Below are 18801 nucleotides of genomic sequence, written 5' to 3'. Positions count from 1 at the left end.
TGACAGCCACTTCCTGTTGGTACCATCTTTACAAAAGAGCAGCTTCTGCACCACACTTTTCCTACTTTTGTTGGGGGTGGAAACTAAACATATCTAGGTCCATTGACTTCGGCCTCTTAATATAATCAAAAATTGTTGTGGCATTCTGGCTGAATCTACATCTGTCCACTGCAGATGCAGTATAATATTATAACATTACTTTTTATTTAATGTTAATATAATAGTATACTAAATACCGCTAGTATAATATTAATTCCAGTTGGACAATACAGCAGTTTAAGAAATACACAACCAACATTTATAATTTGTAGGTTTTGTTCCATCATTAAATCCTTGTGCAAGAAAAATTGTCTACATTGGTTGTTAGTCTCTTTTATTAGTACTTAGCATTAACTTGTCAATCATAACAATGAGTTCAACATTTTGAAAGTTTGCTGTAGCACGTCAACCTTTAATGTCCTGCCCCATCCAGGCTGTGATTGGTCGGTTCACGAAAAGTGACATTGACAAGCGCTTGTTTCAACAAAAGGCCAGCTATCCAAACCCAAACATTGTGATCTTATCCCTTTTTGTCTTCTGTCTTACCACTTCAACTGCAAAACCTTGACTAGCAGTTGAACTGGTATCGCTGGACTCCAATGGGTTGCTCTCTCTCCTGCCAGTGCCTTCAGGCTCACTAGGCTGAGATGATTGACTGGTTATTTTAAAACCTTTGGCTGCATCAGCTCCAAGGGACTTAAACCTCTTTTTCTTTTCTTTTTGTTCGTCCATCTTGCTCCACTATATATCCAAATGTCACCACTTAACAGAGATGGGAAAGGGGCGGGGCCCAGGTAGAGTTAAGATGGACTGGACCAAAAGTAATTGGCTGGGGGAGAGAGGCCGACAGATGTAATACTCGACAGCCCACTCGCCTGGGCCAGTCAGACACACAGCACTTGGGTATTTTTATTTAAGCGGGGACTGGGGTTATTTACATTTTGCGTTGCATCGGCCCCAATTGTTCAGCTGCTCACCGGGAACACTCTCGGTGCTCCAGATGGCCAGTCCGTCATTTGTGTCTCTTGGCATCCAGGCCAAAGAGTTCGATCATGGTTTCGTCAGACCAGAGTCTTGTTTCTCATATTCTGAGAGTCCTTTAGGCAAACTCCAACCTGGCTGTCATGTGCAGTTTTACTGAAGAGTGGCTTCTGTCTGTCCACTCTACCATAAAGGCCTGATTGGTAGAGCGCTGCAGAGATGGTTGTCCTTCTGGAAGGTTCTCCCAGCTCCATAGAGGAACTCTGGAGCTCTGTCAGAGTGACCATCGGGTTCTTGGTCACCTCTCTGACCAAGGCCCTTCTCCGATTTGCTCATTTTGGCCGGGCTGCCAGCTCTACGAAGAGTCTTGGTGGTTCCAAACTTCTCCCATTTAAGAATGATGGAGGCCACTGTGTTCTTGGGGACCTTCAATGCTGCAGAAATGTTTTGGTACCCTTCCCCAGATCTGTGCCTCGACACAATCCTGTCTCTGATCTCTATGGACAATTACTTTGACCTCATGGCTTGATTTCTGCTCTGACATGCACTGTCATCTGTGGGACCTTATATAGACAGGTGTTTGTGCCTTTCCAAGTCATGTCCAATCAATTGAATTTACCACAAATGGACTCTTAAGTACAAATGTCTCAAGGATGATAAATGGAAACAGGATGCGCCCGAGCTCAATTTGGAGTCTTATAACAAAGGGTCTGAATATTTATGTATGTATTTTATTTTTAATACATTTGCAAACCATTTCTAAACCTGTTTTTCACTTTGTCATTATGGAGTATTGTGTGTAGATTGAGGGAAAAACATGAATTTAATCCGTATTTAGAATAATGCTGTAACGTATCAAAATGTGGGGAAGGGGTCTGAATACGTTCTGAAGGGCACTGTATTAACTTGTTTGCACTCTGTCAGTGTGTCTTTTAGGATTCATCCATACCATCTTGCTATTTATATTGCAATAAATGATGGTACACTCTCCACCCACTGACTGGATTTATTTCCATGCCCATCCTTTGGCAGTGATAGACCATGCATACTGATTCGGTCTATAAGGGCTGTAACGTGCATGCTTGTGTGTGTGCGGGAGACAGTGAATGCGCTACGTGTGTCTTGTCACATTCTTACGGCAGCTTACTGTAGGCTATGCTTTCATGTGCTATATTTGTGACGCCCTCTCCGTTTGTGTATCCAGGTGAAATGGATGATGTACTGGATAGTGTTTGCGTTATTCACCACAGTGGAGACCCTCACTGACTTGTTCATGTCCTGGTGAGTCATCTCTGACCACTGCCCTACAGCCACTATACAACACTAGTCCCTAGGATCAAAATACTTTGACAATACGTATTCATGGTTGAAAATATGTGCTCACTAGGATTGCTATATTTAAATCAACTTCGGGTTTGTTTACATTTGTCATGGTCTAGGTAGGCTATTGCCTTCTGAAAAGTACCAAGATATCAGAGGAAATGCTTGGTACACCCTTTGGTCTCTGAACGAGACCTAGCTCATTCTCCTTTCCAGCCTGTTAAGTATCTGGTGTGGTGGTCCATGCAGGTTTCCTTTCTACTTTGAGTTGAAGATAGCCTTTGTGATCTGGCTCCTGTCTCCGTACACTAAGGGCTCCAGCGTGCTCTACCGCAAGTTCGTCCACCCCACCTTGTCCAACAAGGAGAAGGTAATGTGTAACTCTTAACCATGAACTCTAACCCTGTCTGACAAGGAGAGGGTTAGAGGTCACAATAAGATCCAGCTCTGTCTGCCTGTCAATTCTCTACTGGTTAGATGCGCTGACTCCTCTTTCTTTGTCTCCTCTTTGTTTCTGTGTAACTGTCACCTGCTTTTGCTTTCCATTTCTGTTTCTCTCCGGTTTCCTTTTTATTTTATTTTTTTCCCTCATCTCTTATGTCCTGTAGGAAATAGACGAGTACATCACCCAGGCCAAAGACCGTAGTTATGAGACTATGATGAGGTTTGGAAAGAGGGGGCTGAACTTGGCTGCTACAGCCGCCGTCACCGCAGCTAGCAAGGTAAGCAAGGCGCCGGGCCCCGACCGGGGGGGGCGTGTCTGTGTGTACATGGTGTTTCCGTGTGCGAGAGAGGACGAAACTTACAATGTGCATATGCCATCCTGTGTGTTTGTCACCCCAAGGCGTTTTGAGGTGTGTGCTCTTACTGTATGCTCACTTCATGTGCCTTAGCTCTGGAATGCTCTAGGTCGTCTGCAGTGTTTGAGCTATGTGTGTGCTGTGCAGGGCCAGGGTGTGCTGTCGGAGAAGCTGCGTAGTTTCAGCATGCAGGACCTGACTCTGATCAACGATGGGGAGGAGCTGGGCCTGCGTTCCTCTGACCCGCGCATGAGAAGAGACGCCATGGACGACACAGTTACTGGAAGTAGCACGTTATCTAACACACTGCCCCGCGCCAAAGCCACACGCCAGAGTGGGTAACACACACACTCTCACACATGCTGGCTTGCGCCATCAAATCAAATGCATTTATATAGCCCTCCTTAGATCAGCTGATATCTCAAAGTGCTGTACAGAAACCCAGCCTAAAACCCCAAACAGCAAGCAATGCAGGTGTAGAAGCACGGTGGCTAGGAAAAACTCCCTAGAAAAGCCAAAGCCTAGGAAGAAACCTAGAGAGGAACCAGGCTATGTGGGGTGGCCAGTCCTCTTCCTCCTTCCATACGGCAGAGTATATAATGCATGCGTACAGATCACTGTGAATATTGGGGTATGTGGAACTGATCACCCCTGTCAGATCGGTGGTCAAAAAAGTTGTCGAGAAATGACAGCCATTTTAGTCATAGTATTACAGTACGTTGACCTGTCTGTACTCTTGTGCCTGTTGTCAAACAGCTCTTATCGGTACAGGGAGGGAGGTGGTGAAGGATGCCAGGGAGGAAACACTCCAGAAGGGGTGGAGATGGGGGGGGGAGAGAGAGCATGTGATGTCAGTGGGGCGTCTTTGTGTCTGACTGCACAGCTCTGTCTCTGTGGGGCTGGCAGTTTGTGAATACAGGGGGAAACACCTGAGGGAGAAAAGGAGAGTGAGGATGGGTTAGAAAGGGAATACATCTAGTTCATGGGCAGTATGGCATGAAAGGCAGGAAAGAAGAGAACTAGTGTAGCGATGAGACGGACCATGTAAAAGAGAGAGAATAGGAAACGGTAACATCAAAAAATATCTAATCAAATTTTATTGGTCACATACACATTTAGAAGATGTTATTGCGGGTGTGGCGCAATGCTTGTGTTCCAAGCTCCAACAGTGCAGTAATGTCTAACAATACACACATCTAACAGTAAAATAATGGAAATATTAGGACGAGCAATATCGAAGTGACATTGACTAGAATACAGTGGGAAGAAAAAGTATGAACCTTTTAGAATTGCCTGGATTTCTGAATAAATTGGTCATAAAATGTTATCTGATCTTCATCCAAGTCACAATAGACACACACCGTCTGCTTAAACTAATAACACACAATTTTATAATTTTTCATGTCTTTATTGAGCACACTGTGTAAACATTCACACTGGAGGGTGGTGAAAGTATGTGAACCCTTGGATTTAATAACAGGTTGACCCTCCTTTGGCAGCAATAACCTCAACCAAACATTTTCTGTAGTTACGGATCAGACCTGCACAACTGTCAGGAGGAATTTTGGACCATTCCTCTTTACAAAACTGTTGAAGTCCACAATATTCTTAGGCTGTCTGGTGTGAACCGCTCTCTTGAGGTCATGCCACAGCAGCTCAATTGGGTTGAGGTCAGGACTAACTGGGCCACTCCAGAAGGCGTATTTTCTTCTGTTCAAGCCATGCTGTTTTACTTCTGACTTTTTGTCGTTGTCCTGTTGCATCACCATACTTCTGTTGAGCTCCGATTGCCGGACAGATAGCCTTACATTCTCCTGCAAAATATCTTGATCAACTTGGGAATTGATTTTTCCGTCGATGGCAAGCTGTCCAGGCGCTGAGGCAGCAAAGCAGCCCCAAACCATGATGCTCTCTCCACCAAAGTTTACAGTTGGGATGAGTTTTTGCTGTTGGTGTGCTGTGCCTTTTTGTTCTCCACACAGTGTTTTGTGTTCCTTACAAACAACTAGGCTTGCAAAGGGTCAGGAAATATCCTGAATTTTCCATTTGGAAGTTACGCCTGGGAATTTGGGGAATTTTGCTTAAATTCATCAAAACAGTTTGCTTAAAACAGTGGCATTTTTTGTGGGATACACAAGGCAATTCTGGGTCTTGTGGCATATTTTGGTTAAACTATCCCCAATTCAATGGAATTGCAACCCTCTGCATGCACAGTGCAATCTTCCATCACATGTACAGCTGATTCTCAAGATCTTACACACTCATAAGATGCTATTGAGCCCACACTACTATACTGTCTGAGCCAAGGAATACATGCTTTCTGATAAGTTTTGATTACAATACTGGGTGGGGTGAAAATATTGAATTTTTTAAATATTTTTTAACTAGTAAAGAGTAGCCTACAGCAAAGTGTTAAAATAATTTCTGCTAGTTGGTAGTTTTTGCTATGTGGGTTTTAGCTCGCTTGAGCCTGCTAACTGAGGAGTGTTATTTCACCTGTCCATATATTTAATTTAAAAACATTTATCTTACAAAAGAGTTGTTTAATCTGTACATGAAATTGTATTAACTTATTTTTTTACTCATTTTTTAATCTTTACAGGAAAATGCCACGGGCACTATCTGATTTGTGGAGAAATTTCACTGCAGCTAATGTAGAAGGAAAAGCTATGTACATTTGTAAATACTGTGCCAAATCCTATGTGAAGAATGCAACAAAGATGCAGAATCATCTGGCCAAGTGCATAAAGTTCCCTCTGCTTACAACAAGCAACCTCTGACAAAAGTCCTTCTACTTCTATTCGAGGTGAAAATGATGAGTCCGACACCTCATCGATTGCAACAGCTCATGGTCCTCCTGGAATCTGTTTTTTTAACTCGATGGAGGAACGTAGTCAGGGAAATGCTGATGAATGTCTTGCTCGAGCTGTGTATACAACTGGTTCACGTCTGACGCTCACAGGCAATGTGTAGTGGAAGAGATTTCTGAATGTTCTTCGCCCAGCAAACACCCCTCCAACCAGACATGCTTTATCTACTAAGTTGCTGGATACAGAGTTCAAGTGAAGGTCAAGCAGACTGTATGGTGATCTCTGATGGGTGGTCGAATGTTCGTGGGCAAGGAATACTTAACTACATAATTTCCACCCCTCAACCAGTATTCTACAAGAGCACAGACACGAAGGACAACAGATTCCAGATGAGCTGAAGGCAGTCATCAGTGACCTTGGACCGCAGGAGGTATTTGCAATGGTGACAGACAATACTGCGAACATGAAGGCTGCTTGGTCTAAAGTGGAGGAGTCCTTCCCTCACAGCACACCCATTGGCTGTGCTGCTCATGCATTGAATCTGCTCCTCAAGACATCATCTCACTGAAAACAATGGATACATTCTACAACAGAGCCAAGGAATTGGTTAGGTATGTGAAGGGTCCTCAAGTTATAGCAGCAATCTACCTCACCAAGCAAAATAAGAAGAATAGGAGCACAACAACAAATCAAATCTAATTTTATTAGTCACATGCACCTAATACAACAGGTGTAGACCTTACAGGGAAATGCTTACTTACTTACCAACAATTCAGTAAAAAAAAAAAAATGCAGACAAGAATGCAGACAGGGGGCTACCGGTACAGAGTCGATGTGCAGGGGCACTGGTTAGTTGAGCAGCGGGCGGGGGGGGGGGGCACAATGCAAATATTCTGGGTAGCCATTTGATTAGATGTTCAGGAGTCTTAAGGCTTGGGGGTAGAAGCTGTTGTGAAGCCTCTTGGACCTAGACTTGGCGCACACCGGTACCGCTTGCCATGCGGTAGCAGAGAGAACACTCTATGACTAGAGTGGTTGGAGTCTTTGACAATTCTTAGGGCCTTCCTCTGTCACCGCCTGGTATAAAGTTCCTAGGTGGCAGGAAGCTTGGCCCCATTGATATACTGGGCCGTTCGCACTACCCTCTGTAGTGCCTTGCGGTCAGAGGCCGAGCTGTTGCCATACCAGGTGGTGATGCAACCATGCTCTCAATGGTGCAGCTGTAGAACCTTTTGAGGATCTGAGGACCCATGCCAAATCTTTTCCGTCTCCTGAGGGGGAATGGGTTTTGTCATGAGGGCATGACTGTCTTGGTGTGCTTGGACCATGTTAGTTTGTTGGTGATGTGGACACCAAGGAACTTGAACCTGCTCCACTGCAGCCTCGTCAATGAGAATGGGGGCGTGCTCGGTCCTTTTTTCCCCCTGTAGTCCACAATCATCTCCTTTCTCTTGATCACGTTGAGTGAGAGGTTGTTATCCTGGCACCACACGGCCAGGTCTCTGACCTCCTCCCTATAGGCTGTCTCGTCGGTGATCAGGCCTACCACTTGTGTCATTGGCAAACTTAATGATGGTGTTGGTGTCGTGCCTGGCCATGCAGTCATGAGTGGACAGGGAGTGCAGGAGGGGACTGAGCACACACCCCTGAGGTGCCCCAGTGTTGAGGATCAGCATGGTGGTTGTGTTACCTACTCTTAACACCTGGGGGCAGCCCGTCAGGATCCATTTGATCCTTAGTGCCCTCAAAGCTCATCAATATGGTGTGGAAATGTCAAGGTGAGAGAGGGCAGTGTGGAGTACAATAGAGATTGCATCATCTGTTGGGGCGGTATGCAAATTGGAGTGGGTCTAGGGTTTCTGGGATAATGGTGTTGATGTGAGCCATGACCAGCCTTTCAAAGCATTTCATGACTACAGACGTGAGTGCTACAGGTCGTTCGTCATTTAGTGCCCTGTGCCCAAGATCACTATGGTGGTCTGCTTGAAACATGTTGGTATTACAGACTCGGATAGGGAGAGGTTGAAAATGTCAATGACGACGCTTGCCATTTGGTCAGCGCATGCTCACAGTACACATCCTGGTAACCCGTCTGGCTATGTGGCCTTGTGAATGTTGACCTGTTTGAAGGTCTTACATCGGCTGCGGAGAGCGTGATCACACCGTTGTCTGGAACAGCTGGTGCTCTCATGCATGTTTGAGTGTTATTTGCCTCGAAGTGAGCATAGAAGTAGTTTAGCTCATCTGATGTTGTGTCACTGGGCAGCTCTCGGCTGTGCTTCCCATTAAAGGCTGTAATGGTTTGCAAGCCCTGCCACATCTGACGAGCGTCAGAGCTGGTGTTGTATGATTCGATCTTAGTTCTGTATTGACGCGTTGCCTGTTTGATGGTTCGTCGGAGGGCATAGAGGGATTTCTTATAAGCTTCCAGGTTCGAGTCCCGCCCCTTGAAAGCGGCAGCTCTAGCCTTTAGCTCAGTGTGGATGTTGCCTGTAATCCATGGCTTCTGGTTGGGGTATGTACATACGGTCACTGTGGGGACGACGTCATCGATGCACTTTTTGATGAAGCCAGTGACTGATATGGTGTACTCCTCAATGCCATCGGAGGAATTTTAGAACATATTCCAGTCTGTGCTAGCAGAACAGTCCTGAAGCTTAGCGTCTGCTTCATCTGACCACTTTTTTTATTGATCTAGTCACTGGTGCTTCCTGCTTTAATTTTTGCCAAATGGAGGGCGAGGTAGAGCTTTGTATGCATCTGTGTGTGGAGTATAGGTGGTCCTGAGTTTTTCTTTTTTTCTCTCTTCTGATTGCACATTTTAACATGCTGATAGAAATTTGGTAAAACTGGTTTAATTTTCCCTGCATTAAAGTCCCCTGCTACTAGGAGTGCCACCTCTGGGTGAGTGTTTTCTTGTTTGCTTATGGTGGAATACAGCTCATTCAATGCTGTCTTAGTGCCAGCCTGACTGTGGTGGTATGTAAACAGCTATGAAAAATACAGATGCAAACTTTCTTGGTAGATAGTGTGGTCTACAGCTTATCATGAGATAATCTACCTCAGGCGAGCAATATCTCAAGACTCCCTTAGATATTGTGCACCAGCTGTTATTTACAAAAATGCATAGTCCGCCGCCCCTTGTCTTACCAGATGTCGCTGTTCTATCCTACCGGTGTAGCATGTAACCAGCCAGCTGTATGTTGAGTGTCATCGTTCAGCCACGACTAAAAGGCGTAAGATAGTTATGAGTGTCCATAAGATAGTTTTTAGTGTCCGGTTGGTAGTTTAATCTTCCGGGTAGCTCGTCGATTTTATTCTCCAAATATTGCACATTTGCTTGCAGAATGGAGGGAAGTGGGAGTTTATTCAATCGCCTATGAATTCTCAGAAGGCAGCCTGCCTTTTGGCCCCCTTTTTCTCCACCTCCTCTACACGCAAATCGTGGGAATCTGGGCCTGTTCCCGAGAAAGCAGTTTATCATTCACGTTGGGCTCGTCAGAGTCGTGAAAGGGGATAAAAAGGATTCTGCTAGCCCATGGTGAGTAATTGCAGACCTGGTGTCTAGAAGTTCGGTAGAGGCAACATTATGTACAAAATAAGTTTACATGAAAAAAAAAAAAGTTACAAACAATGCAAATTAACGAGCAAAAAAACACTAGGTTGGACACGTAAAATGTCTGCCTTCCTCTCAACACCACCTTTGGTGTTGTCATGTTTGACAGTCTCCTGGAGGGGAAGGAGTTGCTCCAAGAAATGGCCATATCATGGACAGCTCCATCAAGAGGATCCTTCTGGATGATGTATTTAGGGAGAGGGTGGGAAGCAGCCTGAAACTCATGCTACTTACCTATAGCAGTAGCCATTGCATGGATTGAGGGAGAGAATGCCATCCTGTCTGATATTCAGAGAGAGATTGCAGATGTAAGAGAATAAATCCGTACTGCCCTGCCCACTTCACTGTTGCTCCAAGCAGAGGAAACTGCAGTTCTGAAATACATCAAAAAGCATGAAGACTTCTGCCTAATGCCCATACACACCTCAGCGTACATGTTCGACCCCAAGTATACTGGCACGAGTATCCTGTCTGGTGTAGAGATCAACAAGGCCTATGATGTCCTCACTACTGTCTTGCGCCACCTTGGCCTGGATGAGGGCAAGGTTCTTGGCAGTCTGGTGAAGTACACTTCCAAGCAAGAGCTTTGGGATGGAGATGCAATATATCTCATCCACCTGGTGAAAGGGACTTTGTGGATCTGAGGCTCGTTCCCCTGTTGCCTCCATCATCCTCAATCCCACCAACATCAGCCACCTTGTTTGGGAACACACACCAAACCACGCAACAGGCTGACCAATACAAGGGTTGAAAAATTGATGGCCATCTGGGCAAATTTGAGGCTTTTTGAGCCTGACAACGAGCCATCATCAAGGTTGGAAAGGGACATTGAAGATGAAGCCTCAGTCGGATGTTCAAGAGGTGGACAATGAGGAGGTCCAGGGAGAAGACATGAATACCTGAGCTTTAGTTTCTAGATCATTTTACAGATGTATGTTAAATGTTTTTGGGAGATCATTCAATATTTATTTTGTTCAGTGAAATCATCCCATGTCAATAGTCAACTCATTTAATTAAAGCTAAATTCGTAACTAAACTTTTTTTTCTATTGGAAGGATTTAATCATTTGCAATTGTCTACTTATGATAAGGTAAGGTTCTTTTCTGTCTCCATATGGTAAATGTATCCAATGCAAAAAAAAACATTTTAAATGGTGTTAATGAATTCCCACGGAAAGTTTACACCTAAATATTCCCCAAAAATGTGCAACCTTACAAACAGGACTTTATTTTAATTTGTCCATAGAATATTTTGCCAGTAGCGCTGTGGAACAACCAGGTGCACTTTTGCAAATTTCAGATGTGCAGCAATATTGTTTTTTTGGACAGCAATGGCTTCTTCCGTAGTGTACGTTTTGTAGACTTGTCAACAGGGATGTTGGCATCTTCCAGAGATTTCTGTCAAATCTGACACTTGGATTCTTCTTAATCCCATTGAGCATTCTGTGCTGTGCTCTTAGTCATCTTTGTAGGACGGCCTCTCCAAGGGAGAGTAGCAACAGTACTTAAATTTCTGTTTATAGACAATTTGTCTTACCGTGGACTGACTTTTAGAGATACTTTTGTCACCCTTTCCAGCTTTATGCAAGGCAACAATTAATATTCTGAGATCTCTTTTGTTTGAGGCATGGTTCATATCATTCAATGCTTCTTGTGAATAGCAAACTCAAATTTTGTGAGTTTTTTTTTTAATGGGGCAGGGCAGCTCTAAACAAATCTCCAATTTCGTCTCAGTGATTAGACTCCAGGTTAGTTAACTCCTGACTCCAATTAGCTTTTGGAGAAGTCATTAGCCTAGGGGTTCACATACTTTTTCCAATCTACACTATGGTTGTTTTAAATTAGGTATTCAAAATATACAAGAAAAATACTTTGTTTATTAGTTTAAGCACACTGTCAATTGTTGTGACTTAGATGAACTGCAGGCGGTGCAGTTGCCGTACCAGGATGCGCTCAATTGTGTATCTGTAAAAGTTTGAGGGTCTTAGGGCCAAGCTGAATTTCTTCAGCCTCCTGAGGTGGCGCCGCCTTCCACACACACGTCTGTGTGGGTGGACCATTTTCAAATTGTCAGTGATGTGTACACCGTGGAACTTGATGCTTTTCACCTTCTCCACTGTGGTCCCGTTGACATAGATAGGGGCGTGCTCTGCTGTTTCCTGAAGTTCACGATCGGCTCCTTCGTTTTGGTGATGTTGAGGGAGAGGGTTATTATTCTGGCACCACCCCTCTAGGGTCCTCACCTCCTCCCTGTAGGCTCTTGTCATTGTTGGTAAACAGGCCTACTACTGTTGTCGTCTGCAAACTTGATTGAGTTGGAGGCGTGCATGGCCACACATTCCTGGGTGAACAGGGAGTACAGGAGGGGGCTGAGCATGCACTCTTGTGGGGCCCCTGTATTGAGGGTCAGTGAAGTGGTGTTGTTTCCTACCAGTCAGGAAGTCCAGGACCCAGTTGCACAGGGCGGGGTTCAGACCCAGGGTCCCGAGCTTAATGATGCACTTGGAGGGTACTATGGTGTTGAATGCTGAGCTGTAGTCAATGAACAGCATTCTTACATGGGTACTCTTCTTGTCCAGATGGGATAGGGCAGCATACAGTGCGATGGTCTGTGGATCTATTGGCGCGGTATGCAAATTGAAGTGGTTCTAGGGTGTCAGGTAAGGTAGAGGTGATATAATCCTTAACTAGCCTCTCAAAGCACTTCATGATGACAGAAGTGAGTGCTACGGTGCCATAGTCATTTAGTTCAGTAACCTTTGCTTTATTGGGTAGGATCAATGGTGGACATCTTGACGCAAGTGGGGACAGCAGACTGGGATAGGGAGAGATTGAATATGTCCGTAACCAAAACTGGAGAGTTTAATGCGTGAGCTCCTGTTAGTGGCTATAGGCATGTACTCTCGTCTCATTCACCAACCACATGTCTGATAGAGCCTAGAAACCTGCCATGTATTCTCCATGAAGCAAACAGCATGAAACTGGGAGGGACCTACCTGAACTTGTTTTCATTGCAAAACTTTTTCTGTTTGGTGTAAACGGTTTCTGTTGCACGCAGTAGCAAAATGTTTCGCAACTAATGAATACACCCCTGGCACACTAGTGGGAATGTGATGATGATTTTCACTCATGACAGTCCACAATCCCTCTGTCCAATCCCACAGCTCGTTCCTCCATGGTTCCTCATCTTGACGAATCATCGCAGCACAGCTCGGACCAATCAGACACCAGGAGCATCACCACGGAGCATTCTGACGAGGACGTCTTGGAGAAGGCCCCCGTGAAACGCACGGCCAGCGTCAGGGCAACCAAAAAACCTCCCGCTGCCAAGACAGAGGTAGGGGATCACACACAGTGGATTGGGGCTTATGCATTATTTCTGACAGTGACTGCTTCTTCTGCACTGAGGTGAGTCAGAAAAGTGATGGTTTTAAGTGCACTGGCTGTGTGTGCCTGTATTGTAAATGTGGAAATCAAAAAGGAAAATTGCACATACCAGTGTTTTTAAGGAGTCACAGCGCAACCCTCAGTGAAGGATGAAGCCAATTCAGTCTTGCCCCGCTCTTAACCCCTAATATGTTTTAAGTGTGTGCAAATCACAGAGTCACCCACAGTATAACTGTATAATCCTCCAATAGAAATACTCTCATATATTATCATGTATGAATATCAGCTCTCGCCTTCTCCGGCAGCTGTGTAGAAGCTGCCCTAGAGACAGTTCTACGATCAGCTGAGTCTTTAATCTTAGTGGAGGGAAATGCTAAACTTGCCTTAGATCAGTGTTTAAGGGGAAACCTCATCCTACTCTACTCTTAAATGTAAAAAAATATATATTATTCACCACGATTTACGATGGCGTTTAGCAGCGACTAATGTGGACATACTGGAGCGTCGACGTTACACAAAATATAGTTTCAAAAACGACAGATTTCAGCACCTGAAGAATAGCCCGCAATTACACACGACATTGTTCTGTGTCATTTCGAGCTATTCTTTGGGTGCTGAAATAAATGTGCTGTCCAACAATAATCCCCAACCAAATGTACTGAGCATGAGCAAAGTTGGTAAAAATGTTATGAAAATGATTCACAGCTGTAATTGCAAGGTGCTTCCACCAGGTATTAACTCCAGGGGGGTGGAGACTTATTAAATTATGATATTTCAGTTGATTTGTAAAAAATGTATTTGGCAAATCTAACTTTCTTTCACTTTGAAAATGTGGAGTTAGACGGCTCTTGTGCCCTTGTCCAAGTTCTCTGAATACCTTTTTTTTTTTTTGAGCTCTGTCATTTCTTTATTCTAATTTTCTCTTCGGTAAACTCCTTGCCTCTCTTCCCTCCTGTCAGACGACTACTACTACTAAGACGGTGAAAAAGATGCCAAAGAAGAAGACTGCCACTACAGCTATAGCCAGCAACAACGGCGAGTCACAATGATACCGGAATCTACTGTCCCGATCTACACCCTACTGTACGCTACTACACACACACACACACACAGACACCTGTGTGTCTGGACAGTCACTCTTGCCAGTTAAGCGCAACTCACAGGTTTCGTTCTACTATATATGCCCAGCTTCATTTCAACTCACAGGTTTCGTTCTACTAATATGTATGGCCAGCTTCATGTCAACAGCACTTTTTATTTAACCTGCTGCTTACATTTGAGGTTGTATAGTCATTGATATCAGTGCATGTTTTGTTTGAGGTAATGGCAGTGATGGCCTGTTAACTGAACTGAAAATGTGTTGCTTCCTTCCTCCTGTACTGTTTTACAGCCTTCTCTGTGTTGTCTTTCCAAGGCCTCACACTGGATTGACTTGACTTAATCCTCTTGGTCCCTTTAGGAGCATAGGGCATCCACCCTGGCTCTTCAACTCACTCAATGTGCGAGGGCTTTTGCGTCTTGCCAGGAGATTCCTGCTGGATTATTGGAGACGCATTCTTTCTCAGGATCAGCTTAAGCTGCCTGAGTCCTTATGTTATCCAATGCTAAACTGGCCTTAGATCAGTGTTTTAAGGGCAGCATTCCAATCAGCATGTTATCTACTCTATTGGAAGGTAGTTTGAGGCTGCCATGTAGGGGAAGGTACTATAGCGGACTAGGCATGTCTGGAGGAGAGAGCAGGGAGGCCAGGGAAGAGCGAGAGAGAGGGAGGGGTGCAAAAGAGTTGTGGACCGGACAGACTAGCTCTGCTCAACATGTCCTTACAACGGAGATCAGTCTCACGCTGTCTGTGGAAGTCTATAGGGCCATGCCCCTATCCCCTTTGGGAAGTCTGTCTGTACATGGAGGCGGTCTTGTCGTCTCTGTAAAGCGGAGGACATTCTGGGAGCACTTAGATCTCTAACTGTGTTAAGCTCATGCCAAGGTTTCTCATATCATTCACTCTGCTGTTGTGGAGCAGTGGTGCCCATCGAGACTGATAAACACTTGGTCACGCGCTGGCAGAGCGACGAACAGAGCGGTGTGTGTGTGCTCCCTCTGAACAACTCTACCCATCCTCACTCGGTGCAGAACAGAAAGTCCAGCAGAAAGACCCACAGATTCAGGCGTCATTACCTTTTGTGTGTGTGTTGTGTCTCTGCGTGTTTATATTTTTGGAACGTGACCACACTTCTGTTCCCCCCCCCTCCCCCTCTCTGTTGACCCAACTGCATAGAGACAGAATGACATTTAGCATTCTATGACCACTTATAATCACAAACATTTATGTGATTCATTTAAAACTCAGTACAACCACATGTTGATAATGCGTTTAAAATCATTGAGGATGACAACGTTAATGGTCCTCTTTAAATGACTCAAATGTACAGACAGTACATAGTAGGCCTCTGCTACACAGACCTAGCATACTTGGGTTAAAGAAAGTTTATTTTTATTTTTTACTTGTATAGCGCTTTTCAAAGCGTGCACAAAGTGAAACATTGAAATGATGGCGATTTGAAAATCTGCTGTTTTTGGGATGAAGTTGAGGCAATTTGAGCTGGAAAGTCATTGTAGGTTCAGAGGAGAGGGCATCGACGGGACAGCCAAGGAGAAACGAAGAGAGCCTGAAAAAACGGGCCCAGAGCTCTACAACAGTGCACCACCTGCTTTTCTGAATGGTCAGTCACTCGATTGGAGTCAGGAATGTAGCGCCCACCTGGGTGAGGCCACAGCTGCTGAAAAGCCACTACATCTTGACAGTTGTTAGGAGCATTCCCTGAACGGTCCCTGAATTTCCTCTGCTACCTCTGGCTACAGAATGCAGTTCTTGCTGTAATCCTTCCAAACGGATTAAACAAACAAAAAACGGATTATTTTGAATCCAGACAAACCGCTAGCTATCAAGCCAAAAGATGGACTTTTCATCTCAATCCTGCAACTCTGAGAGTCAAGACCACAGGATATATTAGTTCAGTAACCTTTGCTTTATTGGGTAGGATCAAGGATATATAAATATTTAGAGCTCTTTGCCTAGGCTATGTTATGATGCCATGGCAACCACAGAACCAATAAGCATAATCATCATAATATTATAACCATCAATAACATCAATGTCTTACACTGCAGCGCTTTAGCCTAGCTATACTGTACTCTCCTGTGTCTGACAACCAAACATTTTAATTGAATTGTGTTAGACTTGTGCTTTAGGGTTATATTTGGTTACTCTAAATTGACATTTAGCGTCAGGGTGGTGTTGTGCCCTATTAGGAAGACTGATCTGAGGGATCAACTACTATCATAGTCCTAAATTGTCACACTAGGTGTTGTCAACTATTGTAGCCTATATGACTAATGTCACACACTACTTATATTCCTGAATAGGTTTGTTATGCATGACATATCTCTACTTCTGGGCCTGTATCCACGAAGCGTCTCCAATTAGGAGTGCTGATCTAGGAACGGGACCCTACCTGTCCCTATAATCATATCAAGGAATCAAATCTGAAGGGCCTAGATCAGCACTCCCACGCTGAGGCGCTTTAAGGACACGGGGCCCAGATGTCTGTTAATCCAGGGTCTCGACCATATCGTTGTTTCTCTGAAAGAGAGCAGCTAAACTAGCATATCCTCGTCATCTGACAGTAGCCACCTCAAACATGGTGGGAACTGGCTTACCCTGTTAGATAGATGTAAGGATACTGTGGATAAATGATCTTCCAATAGTGTCTAAAACTGTTAAAACGATGTGCCCTGCTAGTGTTTTTCTTTAAAAATATGTATACATCCATAGCATACAGGTGGGTTTTTGGACGAGTGTTCTTTAGGGCATCTAATCAAATGCCCTTTAAACTATTGCCTTGTCTGAAATCTAACCCTAACCTTGTCCCTACCCTCAGGCACCTCTTGTCAATCTCCCCTGGATACTGTGGTAGAGTGCAAAGGATTGCATTTTTTATATTAGCTATATAAAAAAAATAATAAACCTGTGACAAGAGCACCACCTAGCTTCCTTGTAGATTAGGTTGAGTTTCCACCATGTTGTGCTTTGTCTTACACCTATCTGATCCTCTCATATCCAGGACTGTGTTGGGTTCATTTGAACGTAAGGAGTTGATTTTTGGACTGGGCGTGCTTTATGGGTTCCTTTTTGCTTTGGGCAGGTTTTATTTGGAGTTCCCTTTTTAATGAGTCTAAATTGAAAGCATGAGACTACTGCACTTGTGTGTTGCTGCTGTATGCAGTGTGACACTGATTTGAACCAGTAGTGGGAGACATACTCCAACCGTTTTAGAGATACTGAAGTGTTACAAGTTACTTCCATGTACACACGATGTAAAAGTAATTTTCTGATTGTATAAAATAGTTTGCTTGCCTTATTCTTCATGAATACATAGTTTTTTTTTTTCTTTTTAAGACTTGATTTGTATTCTTTTTGGGTTTTAAAATTAAATCATTTTGGATTTCCTTAAGAGGAGGCACCTCAACCCCTCTAAAGTCTTATTCTGTGAAGAGTGCTACTTGTTTTTTTTTATTGTTTTTTTTAAAATCTCTTCTTGATTTTTCTGTCTCAAGAAGAGCCATTTTAATTAATCAGTGAACGACCAATAACAGTTGCTTTCCTTGTCCCAGTCCTGTAGGAATTTGCTCAGAGAATGGGAATTTCTCAGTCTGGTATTCCGAAAATGTTGTGTTTTGAAGTCATGTAGCCCGAAGCGGTCTTTTACAGTGTCTGCTCCCCCCTTTCTATCAGGCTGGCTGCATATTCCACGAAGGCTATTCGATTGTGTACTTTTTTCTGTTTTAATTTGCTACAGTTTGCACTGAAGAGAAGATGGCCTATTGAACGCTTTCTAGCTGTTATTACATTACTTGACATTTTAATGTTCATTTTTTGGATATTTATTTTTGGAATCAGTAATCAATAATCAGTATTGTGTACAGGAAGTCTCATTGTGAGAATATTCTGGATATGAATATTGTTTTTGCCAATTATCAATACTTCCACTGTAATTAAGGATGACAGTCATGTACCAATAACTGCTACTAATAAAGAAAACTTATTACACTCCTTATCTATCTTGTGTTTTCTATTATAATACCTTATTGCCAATAACTTGTAACTGATCATTTAAAAAAGTTATTCTATTTAAAAAGGTATGTAACCTTCTGGGTAACTACCAAATTCATGAATGAGTTATAGATCTGTCACTCATTGAAAGCAAGTCTACGAAGCGGTAGATCGGTTCTATGGGTGCTTTTTCTATGCTTCCCATTAAGTTTATTTTTTACGTGTTTTACTTTCAGTTTTGTACACCAGCTGAAAATATATTTTTGGTTATAATTCGCAGCGGTTTACATGGTACAATGTCACAAACTGAAATATTAAGTTAGTGGGGGAAAAAAGTATTTAGTCAGCCACCAATTGTGCAAGTTCTCCCACTTACAAAGATGAGGCCTGTAATTTTCATAGGTACACTTCAACTATGACAGACAAAATGACAGAGAAAAATAAATCCAGAAAATCACATTGTATGATTTAAAAAAAAAAAAATGAATTTATTTGCAAATTATGGTGGACAATAAGTATTTGGTCACCTACAAGCAAGATTTATGGCTCTCAGACATGTAACTTCTTTAAGAGGCTCCTCTGTCCTCCACTCGTTACCTGTATTAATGGCACCCGTTTGAACTTATCAGTATAAAAGACACCTGTCCACAACCTCACAGTCACACTCCAAACTCCACTATGGCCAAGACCAAAGAGCTGTCAAAGAACACCAGAAACAAAATTGTAGACCTGCACCAGG

General features: G+C 43.6%; 1 protein-coding gene across 1 annotated transcript in view; it reads left to right on the top strand.

Moving 5' to 3' along the window:
• LOC112220738 (receptor expression-enhancing protein 2) overlaps positions 1 to 18062 on the top strand; it is a 32376-nt gene extending 14314 nt beyond the window's left edge. Inside the window, exons 3-8 of the mRNA XM_024382597.2 lie at positions 2225 to 2301; positions 2590 to 2710; positions 2949 to 3062; positions 3288 to 3474; positions 12730 to 12902; positions 13912 to 18062. Coding sequence (XP_024238365.1) covers positions 2225 to 2301; positions 2590 to 2710; positions 2949 to 3062; positions 3288 to 3474; positions 12730 to 12902; positions 13912 to 14001 — 762 coding nt within the window. The 3' untranslated portion in view covers positions 14002 to 18062. The remainder of the gene's footprint in view (positions 1 to 2224; positions 2302 to 2589; positions 2711 to 2948; positions 3063 to 3287; positions 3475 to 12729; positions 12903 to 13911) is intronic.
• Positions 18063 to 18801: the final 739 nt, after the last annotated feature.

Source organism: Oncorhynchus tshawytscha, linkage group LG21 (genome assembly GCF_018296145.1).
Source record: "Oncorhynchus tshawytscha isolate Ot180627B linkage group LG21, Otsh_v2.0, whole genome shotgun sequence".
Taxonomy (NCBI): domain Eukaryota; kingdom Metazoa; phylum Chordata; class Actinopteri; order Salmoniformes; family Salmonidae; genus Oncorhynchus; species Oncorhynchus tshawytscha.
Note: the sequence above shows the minus strand (reverse complement) of the source record. Positions and strands in the feature narration are given on the sequence as shown.